The sequence below is a fragment of the Octopus bimaculoides genome, chromosome 5 (genome assembly GCF_046866305.1).
Source record: "Octopus bimaculoides isolate indiv1 chromosome 5, ASM4686630v1, whole genome shotgun sequence".
Lineage (NCBI taxonomy): Eukaryota > Metazoa > Mollusca > Cephalopoda > Octopoda > Octopodidae > Octopus > Octopus bimaculoides.
In genome coordinates this window covers 118253710-118267878 of record NC_142932.1, presented here as the reverse complement: position 1 = coordinate 118267878, position 14169 = coordinate 118253710, and the positions used below count along the sequence as shown (strand labels likewise).

General features: G+C 33.3%; 1 protein-coding gene and 1 long non-coding RNA gene across 2 annotated transcripts in view; one reads left to right on the top strand and one right to left on the bottom strand.

Moving 5' to 3' along the window:
- Nucleotides 1-5170: 5170 nt before the first annotated feature.
- Nucleotides 5171-12982, bottom strand: LOC106874192 (uncharacterized). The gene is made up of 4 exons (XR_001409975.3): nt 11778-12982; nt 10097-10191; nt 8417-8553; nt 5171-5405 (listed from the first exon to the last, which is right to left on the bottom strand). It is a non-coding gene; the product is annotated as an uncharacterized LOC106874192 (long non-coding RNA).
- A 149-nt stretch (nt 12983-13131) lies between these two features.
- The window catches only part of LOC106874191 (uncharacterized), a 9726-nt gene continuing 8688 nt past the window's right edge, over nt 13132-14169 (top strand). Inside the window, exon 1 of the mRNA XM_089353022.1 lies at nt 13132-13291. Coding sequence (XP_089209148.1) covers nt 13257-13291 — 35 coding nt within the window. The 5' untranslated portion in view covers nt 13132-13256. The remainder of the gene's footprint in view (nt 13292-14169) is intronic.

Sequence of the window (14169 nt, the reverse complement as noted above, 5' to 3'; positions counted from 1 at the left end):
AATGGAAGAAATAATAAATCTCTGAACGAGGTATAAACAGTAGCTGCACGGCAACGTGAAGTATACTTGTCGTGCAGCTACTGTTTATAACTCGTTCAGAGATTTACTATTGCTTGTTTACACTTTTTCGAGATCAGTGAATTTTCGTCACTGGAAAAAGGATATATGTATTTGCATTGGGACCCCTTCGCATCGAAGATCGGTGATTGTCGTATGCTGACGAAGGATAAATACCCAGAAACCCGGGTCCGTGCGTATCACGTCAGATCGACGATGGGAATGATGACTTCGCTTTGCAAATATCGACAGGACACGGAAAGTGTGTCAATAGCCAGCTGGAGGAGATGTTCTCCTGGGGCTACAAGCTACAGTAGCATTCACCCTTAGGGGTTAGCCGCATTTAAGTCGCAAATATACTTCACAAAAATGGAAGCCTGTTACATTTCGAGCCAACGCTATCGACTGAAAGGAATACGAGGAAATAAATTGAGTGAGAATGAAAAAAAAAAAAAAAGAGTGTTGAGTTCAGTCGTCCAACATGGCGAATTATTGGAATTCAAGGTTAAATGAAAAGGAGATAATAATAATAAAGAGAGGTTGAATGAAGGAGAGATAATTCATGGTGATGCCGACAAGAGGAGCACCCCAAGCGTTTGTGTGTACCTGTGAAATGGGGAGAGTGAGTGTGTGCGTGTGTAACGTGTGTTGGTGCATATGTATATATGTTTCACGCACACACAAGCACATGCATACACACATATATACCGGCAATAGATGAAAGTTAGATATTCTCAGTACATTAAATGCGTAGTAGTTACCAAATAGATTTGAACTTAAACCCTGAATACTTAATCCAGGGCAAGAGCCGCAATGTCAAGGATGGCTGTAATAGTATTCCATAAAATACATGGTATGGGAGTAGTGATGCAGATAAATTCAATTAGGTTTGACATCTATATATATTTTGCACTCTACAAAACAGCTGTCATGAATATGAATGTTTTCTGTTTAAAGTTTGCTCTATATTCTTGGAATTCCATTAAATCATATATATATATATATATATATATATATATATATATATACGTGTGTGTGTGAGTGAGAAAGTGTGTGTGTATGTGTGTGTGTATATATGTGTGTGTGTGAGTATATAAGATTTGATGGCATTCAAAGTATATGGAACAAACATTCAAACTTTAAACAAATATAAATATATATATATGATTTATTGTATATATATTTTTGTTTGTGTGTGTTTTTGTGTATATATATATATATATATATATATATATATATATATATATATATATATATATATATATAAATATATATACGTATATATGTGTATATATACAGTTTGAATTACGGAAAAAATTGGATAAGTACTGTTTTCACTTTGCTAAAGATTTTCTACTATTTGAAAATAATATGTATTCTTGTTTTTATACTATTCATTTGGTTCTTTATAGATTATTTTTAATAGATAACTTATTTAACACTAAATTATTTAGAAGTTATAGTTTCATTTCAACATAATATTAGAACTTCGATTTGAATAGTGTTGATATATTTTCGATTATTTTTGATTAATAATATTTGATTAATTATTAATCTTTATAGTTTATAATATCGTTAAAGTTTTTTTAAATCAAAACTTTGTATATATATATAAAGTTTAATCTTTTATTCTTAATAATTTTTTCTTTCCTAATTTTTTCATTCATAATTTTTCCATTCATAATTTTTTCATTCATATAATTTTATTATTACGTTTGTAGAAATAAATAATCTTGTATTTTTCTATTATTCAACTGATCTTTAATTATAATTAAATAAACGTCTTTAGCTTTAAATAGTATAGCTTTAACTATTACACCAGTTAAATATGTACTAATTTTATCTTCATTATTATTTTAAACTTAAACTTCGTTCAACTTGTATTTAAAACAATGATAATTTAAAACAATGATAATTTATGTAAGATGTTTTTTGTATATAATATACATGTTATTATAATGGATGAAGGGATGATTATTGAATGGTTATTATTTTGATATTATGATATTTTAAAAATAATTTTTCTATCTTTATATAATAAGTATTTCATATTAATTCATTTGGTACTTATTGTTGGTTGAGATATATATCTAATTATTGTTCTACTTACGATCTGACGAGTAGCTATATTTTTGAATAGAATTTATTTTCGATAATTTCAATTGATTTTAATTGATTTTAATCGATTTAAATTTCTTTTCTATTTGAAAATTGGTTATTTACCCTAAAACTATATATTGTATATATATATGTATATATATATATATATATATATATATATATATATATATATATATATATATATATATATATATATATATATATATATATATATATATATATATATGGGAGAATATACGAAAAAACAACAACAGACGAGGACGGGTGGTGTAAATAACAAAAGGATGTATTAGTATGACGCTCGGGAATACGGAAAGTCTTTGACGTTTCAAGCTACGCTCTTCAACAGAAAGAATACGGAGACAAGGAGAAAAACACGGAGAAAAAAAAATTGAATAGTGTTCAGTCAACGGTCAATCATGATAATATATATATATATATATATATATATATATATATATATATATATATATACATACACACACGCACGCACACACGCACGCACACACACACACACACACACAAACACACACACACACATACACACACACACACACACACACACACACACACACACATATATATATATATATATATATATATATATATATATATATATATATATATATATATATATATATATATATATATGTATATGTGTAGGTGCAGAAGTGGCTGTGTGGCAAGTAGCTTACCTAACAACCACATGGCTCCAGGTTCACTCCCTCTGCGCGGCACCTTGGGTAAGTGTCTTCTACTATAGCCTTGGGCCGACCAAAGCCTTGTGAGTGGATTTGGTAGAGGGAAACTGAAAGAAACCCGTCTATATACATACATATATGCATACATCCTTGTGTGTCTGTTTCCCCCCCCCCTCCCTACATAGTTTGACAACAGATGTTGGTGTGTTTACATCCCCGTAACTTACCGTTTCGGCAAAACGAGCGATAGAATAAGCACTGGGTTTACAAAAAATAATAACTGGGGTTGATCTTTCGACAACAGGGGGTGCTTCATCATGACACCAGTCAAACGACAGAAACAAATGAAAGAATGAAAGATTAAAATAATACATATAGCGCAGTGGTTAAGAGTGCGGGCTGGTAACCTCAAGATTCCGAGTTTGATTCCAGGCAGTGACCTGAATAATAATAATGATAATAAAAATCGAAATATACCTTAGGAATGAGAACCTAGGTACGAACTTTCCCCAAGACATCTAATGATGGCCGGAAGGTATATCGGCCGAAACGTTGTGTTAACAATAAACAAGAGGAGGACAAATATCCGTCAAATGCAAATAATTTAAATAATGAAAAGAATACACACATGTAGATTTACGTGGAGCACGAAATTTTATAAAGTAAAGAGCTATTTCAGGAAGCTCTGTGCTACGTAATAGCATTAATTTTTAAGATCTCTCATTATTGGAGGGATTTTCCACAGAAAAACGCACTTCTTTAGCGCTTGTAAGCGCCATAGTTTTTGTATACTGTATTGATATCGTTTTCAACAAACAGCTGCTTCTCAGGCCTAACAGGAATATATAGTCATCTGGAAATTATGACTATTCTGAAGATGAAATGCTTAGCAGTATTTCGTTTGCCGTTACGTTCTGAGTACGTTCTGAGTTCAAATTCCGCCGAGGTCGACTTTGCCTTTCATCCATTCGGGGTCGATAAATTAAGTACCAGTTACGCACTGGGGTCGATGTAATCGACTTAATCCCTGTCTCTCCTTGTTTGTCCCCTCTCTTTGTAGCCCCTTTGTGGGCAATAAAGAAATAAGACAGAGATATGCATACATACATACATACGTAATACATACATACATAAACACGCACACTTCGACACCCTTCTCCCTATATATATTATATGTGTATATATAACCTGTTTTATGTATGCATGTCAATATGTATAAACGCTAAATCCGTTGTTATTTACTTTTTGTAAGCCGAAATAACTTACTGAGAGACATCTTCTGCTTTTATTGCGTCAGAAATAAATCTCAAATAAATTTCTACCTTCCGTGTTGACAAGAATATCAAATGCAATGAGATTTCGATTTAAATTCTCGTTCAATAAATTGTGAATTCCGTCAACACGTAACCTCGTCTAATTAGTATGAAAAGGAATTGTTTATCCACCTTCCGTGATTTGAGTGGTAACTTGCATTTCTTTTGTGAGACACACACGCTCACACGCACACACACGCACACACTCACATATATACATGCACACGCACACGCACACACATGCACACGCACGCATATATACTCGGATGCACACTCACATACATACCCGCGCACACACATCCTTACGCACACACACATACATACACCACACGCACCCACACATACGTAGTCACACGCACACACACATACATATACATATACACGCACACACATACACACATGCACATGCAAACACATATACACACACGCACATTCGCATACACGCGCACAAACATACATACCCCACACGCACGAACACATACATACATACACCACACGCACTCATGCGTTCATTTATACGTTTGTATGTATGTGAATGGTGTGTGTGTTTTGTACATGTGTTTTGTGGGTGTTTGTGTGCGCAGGCATGCGTGTGTGTATGCGTGTGTATACATGTATGCATTTGTATATTTTATTCTTTTATTTGTTGCAGTTATTTGACTTCGGCCATGCTGGAACCACCCCCTTATTCGAACAAATCGACCCCAGGACTTATTCTTCGTAAGGCTAGTACTTACTCAATTGGTCTCTTTTGACGCACCCCTACGTTACGGGGACGTAAACACAACAGCATCGGTAGTCAAGTGATGGTGTGAGGACAAACACAGACACACCAAAATACACCCCCCATATATATATATATGAAGTTGGTTTCGTTCGTATGTTAGAACAGCATGCAGTACATTGGCCGGTGTGTAAACAGTGTCGAAGATAGAATTAAACAATGGGAGTCATAGGAAGCAATGTTGGATTAAATATATTTATGTAAACGTGTATTCAGCACATTAAGTATACTTGAACGTGGGACGACCTTTCGCTACAATAAAAATTCTCAGTAAAATATTTTCCTGCTAGACTACACGTATAAGAAGAGTTTGAGTAGTGAATGTTGTCAAATCGTCAAATATGCGAAAAGAATCAATTGGTCAGTAGAGTTTATATCATGGACACATAAAATCCACACTGTCAGTAGATTCACAGCAAATACGAAATACTGAAACGATATAAATATAAAGTTTGAGAGAATTTTGAATGTTCAATGGATTTTAAATCAATGGATTTTAAATCAATGGATTGCGCTAGCTTTTAGATATGACGCAGACTTTAAAGAATAAGGAAAAGGATATTAGAACTTTGGGATCTTTCTTAAAACGGGGGCCACATTTTTCATTAACGAAACACTTTGAAACTTGGAACACTGGTAGAATGTGTCATATAAAACATCTTTTTGTCTTAGTCTTCTTTAAAAAAAAAGAAATCTTTAAGTTATTCCATGTTAAAGTTGTCGTATTTCTGTAATTTCAACCAATCACTGACGTCCATTCAGCCGATATACATTAAGTGCCGACTACATACACAAACGATTCTGAAACAATTCTATCGGTGATAGGGTTAGGGTTAGGGTAAAACAGCAAATTTAAAAAGAAAAAAGCAAATAAAACGAAGAAAAAAAACAGAAAATGAAAAAAGCAAATTTAAAATGAAAAAACAAATAAAATGAAGCTATGGCTTAATCAGCCAAAGGAGTAAATATAAACAACTGAATACTTGTCAGTGATTGGTTGAAATTATCGAAATAAGACAATTTTTTACATGAAATAAATTCGAATACAAAAATATTTTTCTGTTCTATAACACAAAATAGATAAGTATACGAAGTTTGAAAATCTTTCGGTACCAAAAACACTACGTAAAACATTAATGAAAAATGTGGCCCCCGTTTTAAAAAAGATCCGAACTTTGTCCTGTTTTGTAAAACAGGATCTTCTGGCGTTTGCTTTACTCCTTGCGGAAATTGAACTACTTTTTATGCGATTTGCTTTCTATACAAAGTTATAAGGACTTAATTTCAAATCTAAATTGGCCATTCATGCAGAAGCGACATTTGATGCTTTTTTTTCCTTCACCTGTCGTCCAGAGCTCTTGTTGGTTGCCAACCTTGGTGCATTTACCAACTGTTTTGGCCACTCGTTTTTAATGATTATGAGTGCAGTAGCCGAGTTAGTTGATTACTTGTGGACACCATTAGTTTATTACATGAAGTAATCTCTTGTTCTTGACTGATACTTTTCCATAGTTCTCGGCAGCTCACGGCCTTAACGTGTCACTTGTTTTTTCATTCTTTTCGCTTCTCAGATAAAACAGCCAGCTGAATGTCTCATAACATCTAAGGATATTTACTCTTCGGCATACAGTTATCAATGGAAGATGTGTCGCAAATGGTCAATCTCATGTATAGTCGGCAAATACTGATGGAAAACTGTAATTACGCTATTGTTCCAAGTCAGGGCTTCGAGTCAAGTAGGAGGCGCGTTTCCTGAACTCAACTTTTGTTATTTGATTCAAGATGCTTTTTTGAAGAACTGTTTCTTTACATTCTGTGTTGCTCTTATAACGTATGTTTATATCTATTAATAAACGAGTTTCCTATATCGAATCGGAACTAGACTGAGGTGTTCCAAATGCATTCTTAAAAAAGGAGAATCTCATACTCGGAATGCACTTCGGACAAAATCAAATTTCTTAGCACATACATCTGGTGCTTATGCCGAGCTCTCCGTGAAAATAGTGCAGATTCTGTTATTAGGTTGAACATTTGAGGAGTACGTGTTTTATGTTTCGTGTATAATTTGGCGTGCGTAATTAATTTGTTTAAATCTTAGATTGTCTTTTCCAATTATTTTCTGTTTTCAATGTCTCTTTCAAATGTGGGCCTATCATCAAAAGCGGGATTTTGTGACGGATAATTTCGTATAATTGTGTTATTGTTTAAAGTTATTCACTCTGGTCTTTCGGGTATTGGATTTCTTGAACATCAGCTTTCCCGAATTTTCTTATTTGATGCAATTATGCAGATTCTTCATGCCAGCTTGGAAGGCATATTTGTGCTCGTTTGTTTTGCATAGCAAGAGGAAAATAATAGATAATATTTGAGTCTAACAGTCCAAAACAAAATGTCGCATTTTATATATGTATTTGAAGATGTCGAAAGAAAATACTAAATTTCTTTTTTACTGTATTTCATTGTGAATTAGACAGATATTAATCTGGTTTTTAAACTCACACAATTGAGCAAGGCTGCGTATCCAGAATTCGAAGCAATTGTTAGGAAAGGTCTCCGGCTGCCGAATACATGTTCAAGGGAGATATTGCTGAACTTACCTCTGGGGGTATTCGTTATTTGAACCTCTAAATATACCCTGACAATATTCGCATATATGGAGGTTACGTCCATGCCCCTCAGAGTCCCATATGTATGTTTGTAGGTGTTGTCGATGTAAATGATATTCTATAGTATGAATTCTTAATTTGCCAGAGATAAATATTTTCTCAATTCCTTAATATATCGTTTAGAAACAATTATTGCAGCCAGAATATTGTACCTCCTATTCTGTATTCGTGCCGAAATATATATGTGCCCCAACATGACCGTAGCTTTGATCTGAAACCGATAAAAGAATATATATATATAATATAAGGCCGATACTACGTACGAATTGACATGAGAACAGGTCCCTCTTATGATATTCTCATCATTGTTCAGAGATTTTTGCGCTAGGTACAAATATACACGAACAAACTGTGCTTTCTGTGCATGTGTGTGTATATATTTTTGAGCAAATACTTTAGTCAATATTGTTTATCTCAGCTATTTGTGAGAATTTCTGGTTTCCTTTCCTGAAAATGAATTAATCTTTATCTCTCATGACTACTTTCTAAAGAAATGAAGATACAACCAGTAAATTTATGAGGCCTCAGCGCTGGATATAATAGAACCATGTGTTAATTATTTATGTTTCTGCGGGTTAGAGCAGCAGGCAATATATTAATCGTATTGCCGAAGCAATCTATAAACATTTTATGTTGGACATAGAAATGCACATAAATCATGAAAGGATATAAACTGTGGACACTTTATTTGGGAGACTAAACACCTTTTAGATTATAAAACCTATTGTTACAAAAATAAATGCGAAGATACAATGAAATCTGTATACATCTTACATTTCACGAAATGGTTCTTTGTAATAAAATGCTTCTTTTCTTACGGAGATGTCTCAGCAGAACAGCGGTGCAGTCATTTTGATAGAGAGAAGTATAAGGATATTTAATGTTAAGGAACTTACAGATAACAGTGTCAACTATGAAAAGAACGCAAATGTTACAGCTTAATATTCAAAATATATTCTGTTTAAACATAATATTCGAGATATTTCAGATATACATTACTTACAATTACGAAATAATTCGATAAATATATTGTTTAAAAAATTCTAATATATATATATATATATAAATATTTATATATGTATATATATGTATATATATATATATATATATATATATATATATATATATATATATATATATATATATATATATATATACATATATATATATATATAATGCACACACACACAAATATATGTGTGTGTGTGTTTATAGGTATATATATAATGTGTAAGTATGTGTGTCTATGATCCGAAAGAGTAGAATTTACATTTCATTGCCCCGTGAAATTGTTTAAATAGTTGAAATATCTATCAAAAGGATAAAATTCATAGAAAGTAAATTGCTTTAAATTTTCCAATGTTTGCATGCGTCTTGTTTGCAATGTTGATATTATGTAGGCTCTTTACAACCTGAAATATTTGAATTATATTAGCCGCTAGGGAATCTGTCAGAAATATACACCATCGAAGAATATGTATATGTATATATGTATATATATATATATATATATATATATATATATATATATATATATATATATATATATATATATATATATATATATATATATATATATATATATACTTGTTAAATGTTCTTAATGAACGAAATAAAAGAAAGGTAAACATGGAAATGTCAAATGTATCTGTATATCTTTATTTATATATCTGTGTGGAATATTAAATATCAACATCAGGTAACGACATTGTGATTTCATATGCATCTACAAATATACACACATACATACACACACTAACACATAAGCACACTCCCACACACACACAAATATGTATGCACATATACGTGTGTGTGTGTGTGTAGATAAATATGTAAAAACCCTTTCTCTGTTCCTATATATATATTTTCAAATACAGCAACTCAGTTTAAATTTCAAGGCCTTATGTTTGAGATCTCCTATGTATTACGATTTGAAATGTAAGCATTTACAATCGGAATACTTAGGAGATTTGAAATATAAGGCCATGAAATTATAAACTCAATTGCTGTATTTGAAAATCAATGAAGCTCTAGAGTGGTGGATGCCTTTCATGCCAACATGAAAGTGTATGAATATTAGTTGCAAATATCAAATAATCCTTGAAGGAATACATAAATGTACTTTCTCTGGAATGGAGATTTCGTCTTAAGGTATATATCTAAAATACATCTTTGCATGTTGCTGGCAGTCACTTAGTTTTATTGTCATGTACACAAATATACGTAAAGAGTCCCAAAAGTAATAAAGAACATGAAGTTTTGTAAACAAAAAAAAAATCTAATCAGCAGTTAGTTAGCCTAATAGACATAACTCAGTAACAGATAACATCCATTATACTGTAAATGTGGTAACGACTTGAACGCAGAGTGTGCGAGATATTGAAATTAGTAAAAATAATACATTTATAGTAGTAATAAATAAGATTAAGTGAGCGATTGCCTTGCCTGCTTTACCTAAATTTACATATTATTTTCTCTCTACGGTCTTGTTGTTTACATGGACGTATTTGTTTACGATACGTCGTAATTTACTGTGCAGGGTCTGAATTCTAAAGAAAAGATATTAAAATAAATTAGTTATGTAACACAATGTTTCAAGATAATCAATTCCAAGAGGAAATGGTAGTCTTCAGGAAATAATATGAACTAGCGCTCATTTGTCTGTGGAGTGTACCTAATAAATGTCATTGAGAAGGACATATGTTGTTGTACACTAAACAATTTGGAAGGAGTGCGGTAAAGGAGCCTGTTTAATTTACAACGGGAATTATTTGTTTTCCGACAGACAAAAGCTACAATGAAGGATAAATCGTAAAGACTACACTCTTGAAAATCGCTTGCTAATAGTTGGTGAAGATGTTGCTACTCTACGGCAACGAATTCTGTCACTTTCTGCAATTATGTCAGGGGGCTGAATTCTGTTGTCCCATATATGGCCTTCTAGCAGCAGACCCCATTATGCAGCAACTTCACATAGCCCTCTGAATTGTCCCTAAGATCCTGATTAAAGATGTTGGGTTCCATGATGTCACCCTCACGAAAGATACAAGCAAAGGCCAGTGATGGCCAGGGCATTGTAATACCTGTGCATGTCACAATTTACAGCCATTGCAGAGTTCACCAGCGCACTGCGCAGCAATCACGATGCCCTCATTTTGATGGCCGATGCAATTCATTATGATACAGACATGTATTGTCCAAAATTCAGAGTGGTTCCAGTTCTCTATATCAGCTAACCGTTCTTCAACTATAACACTAGTCTGTATGCTCTACAATGTATCAAGCTCTTCCTGAAGACAAAAAAAAAAAAGAAGAAAACAGCCCAAATATCCTGTACGTGGGCGATCGGCAGATGTAGAGTATTGGTTACATTTGCAATGGTTCTCATTGCTTCCTGTGATTTCACTTCCAGCTTGCGATTATGAATCGGCCTACTGATCTCGATAAATAATGTACTAACCAAATAACCGTGCAAAGTACCCTCACTGCAATTTTGTTATCTTGTGTATTTCCCCTGAATATTTTTTTTTTCGGTGGAGTGATCATATTTACATATAAACAATAATCCGCGAACATCTAAAGCAATTAGCGAAACGTTGCTACTTGATGATACTGAGTTACTCTTCTTGTTATGTATATAATTAATTTACTTTGGAATAGATTAAAATATTTCCTTTGCAAAATTCTCTTCGTCCATCATCATGTGACAAGGCTTTGTTCCTTATATATATCACTATATGTTTGTCGTTAACTAAAATGTTTGATGTATACATATATGAGTGTATTTGACGAATAACACGAAGTCGTGTAATGGATGTTCATACCACCTGAATACAAAAGTGTGTGTCTTCAGTGACGTTTATATTTGTGTTTGTAGGTGTATTCTATAGGTAAATGTGACTCTTCGTATGCATTCTCCCAAGGACCTCAAGCATGTTATCTCTGGAACGTCTAACAAATCTTCACTCTACTTCTCATCGTTGATATACGGAATTTTTGCTATTAGTCTAATTTACTCTTACCTGGATTATCCGAATATTTCTAGGATTTTCTTTCAATGGAGATGTTGTTACGAAAGCTCAACGCGTTTATGACAACAGGAATAAATTAAAATATGTATTCATGACATAATTACCTTTCTTATTAATTCCACAAAGAAGTTGTCCGTTTCCGCCACTTTGGCTGCTGATCACAATGATGCACGGATTTTACTCCGCCTCGGGGAAAAGAAACAAAATCGGGTTTTTGTGTTTTCACCTGTTTACAATTTTTATTTGAACATGCCAAGACCGCTCTTTACTTTCTAAAAGCGTATAAACTTTGTGGTTTAGGTTTGATGCTGATTTAGCCACGGAGGCAATGCTTCTTGTATAAACTATTGTAAACGTCTTGCAAGAAATGATATGTCTCATGGGCAGCTAATGTATTTCCGGAATTTTGGACAGCTAATAATTACGAGTGTGATACCATTCACATTGGTCGACATAGCTATAGTTGATGATTTGATGAGAGTCTAGAGTTAGAGGCGCATTGATATTTTTCATTTTGATTAGGTACTTATTAGCTTTCGGCTGTTTTTTGAATGGCAAAAGCAAAGTCTAACAGGTGAGATGTGTTGCACTTATAATAGAGGTATGTATGTATGTATGTATGTATGTATGTATGTATTATGTATGTATGTATGTACGTACGTACGTGTGTGTCTGTGTGTATACATACATTTATGCATGCGTGTATGTATGTATGGTTGGATAGATGGACGGATGAATGGATGTGTTCATGTGCACATATATATGTGTGTGTCTGTTTGCGGGCGCGCTCGTGTTTGCATATATGTGTGTGTATTTGCGGATGTGTGTGTGTTTGTGTGTGTATGTGTGTGTGTGAGAGCGTGTGTATGTGTGCGTGTGTGTGTGTGTGTGTGTGTGTGTGTGCGCGTGCATGTGTACCTATCCTAAGTCGTGATCTACTACATCGTTACTTAGTCCAAAACTGAATTTGAAATTTCAGATTAAAATATAATTTATGATAAGAGGTTACCCGAAAACATAAAGAATTCATCGCTGGCCTATTACATAAATATATATTCTGTTATTTGAACGATGCAATCCAACAGGCTTAAATCTATATTAAAATGTACTTTTTCATCGAAAGACTTCCATGAGCTCCAAAAAGAAAGCAGTACATTAGCGTGTTACATGAACTTCTAACATCCGTATACTATCTACACGATCCGCAATACACACTTTCATGGCATCATAATATTTACGTTTGCCTCTTAATCAGAGTGAATACAAAGACTTAGTATGAATATAACAGTTTCAACGGTATAGCTGTTTTACTAAAAGCTTTATCTATGGCTTGTAATGGTAACATTGGCAAGATAACTGATGCAATGAAAGAATTGATAATAAAGAACGATTATTATAACTACAGTGCTGTAGCATAACGAATAAGAAAACTTTGAACAGGGCAGTCCTACTGTGACGTCAAAATAGATGTCTGACGTTTAAATACATTTGAAACATTGAAATTTCAGCAGAAATTTAAACCAAGTCCTGTAAAAGTTAGATTCTTTTACGGAAAGGGTGATATTTAAACTAACTGAAAAGATATGCCGAAACCGCCGGACACCGTAACTGTAAAATTGTAAGTTTTAAATTCAGGCCACTTCCATGAAACACTTCTGTTAGTTTTCTAGCAGTCTTCTTCATGTAGTAAAATTCAAATCAATCATTGCTAACTTAATTATTTCAAAATAACTACCATAAAATATATTGCGAAAATCCAATGCATTATTCTACAAATGATGTCTGGTATTGCTACTTCATTAACCAGTAAACCATTTATTATCACGTCAATATATCGTTGAGAAACGTCATTATAGATGCTAGACATCTGTTAATATATGTTGTTATGTCCGAGTATAATTCATTACTTTTCAGTGACGTATATTACCGCAGGAATTACAATCCTTCATTCTGTACCATTGTTATTATTCTTAGATTAAGCACAAACTAGAGCATAGAATAGAAACTTAGAAAGTAGATTACGCTTATATCTTTAGACGTATTTCACTCTAGGCATGAACATAACTTCACAATATAGCTTCTTGGTCACTTTACAGGAGCTTATGTTGCGAAAGAGAAGTTCAATAATGACAATGAGTGAATAACGCTAAACTTTGGCAATGCCGTAGGTGAAATGTTTCTGTCTAGAACTGAGCTGAAAGTAATTTGGAGTCAGACTGGTGTTTCATTCTACTGGAGATTTATTTTGACGTCAAGGGTATGTCTCAATTTCGAACACATGCCGAATATTTAAAACTGGACGGATAATTAATACTTAAGCAGAAAGTATGTACATGCACATACGTATACACATATATGAGAGCATACACGATGATATGTACAAGCATATTTCATACATATACATACATATACGCACACGTACGTATCATGTACATGTGTGCGTGTGTCTGAGTGTAGCGCGCGCGCGTGTGTATCTATATGTGCGTGTATGTGTAT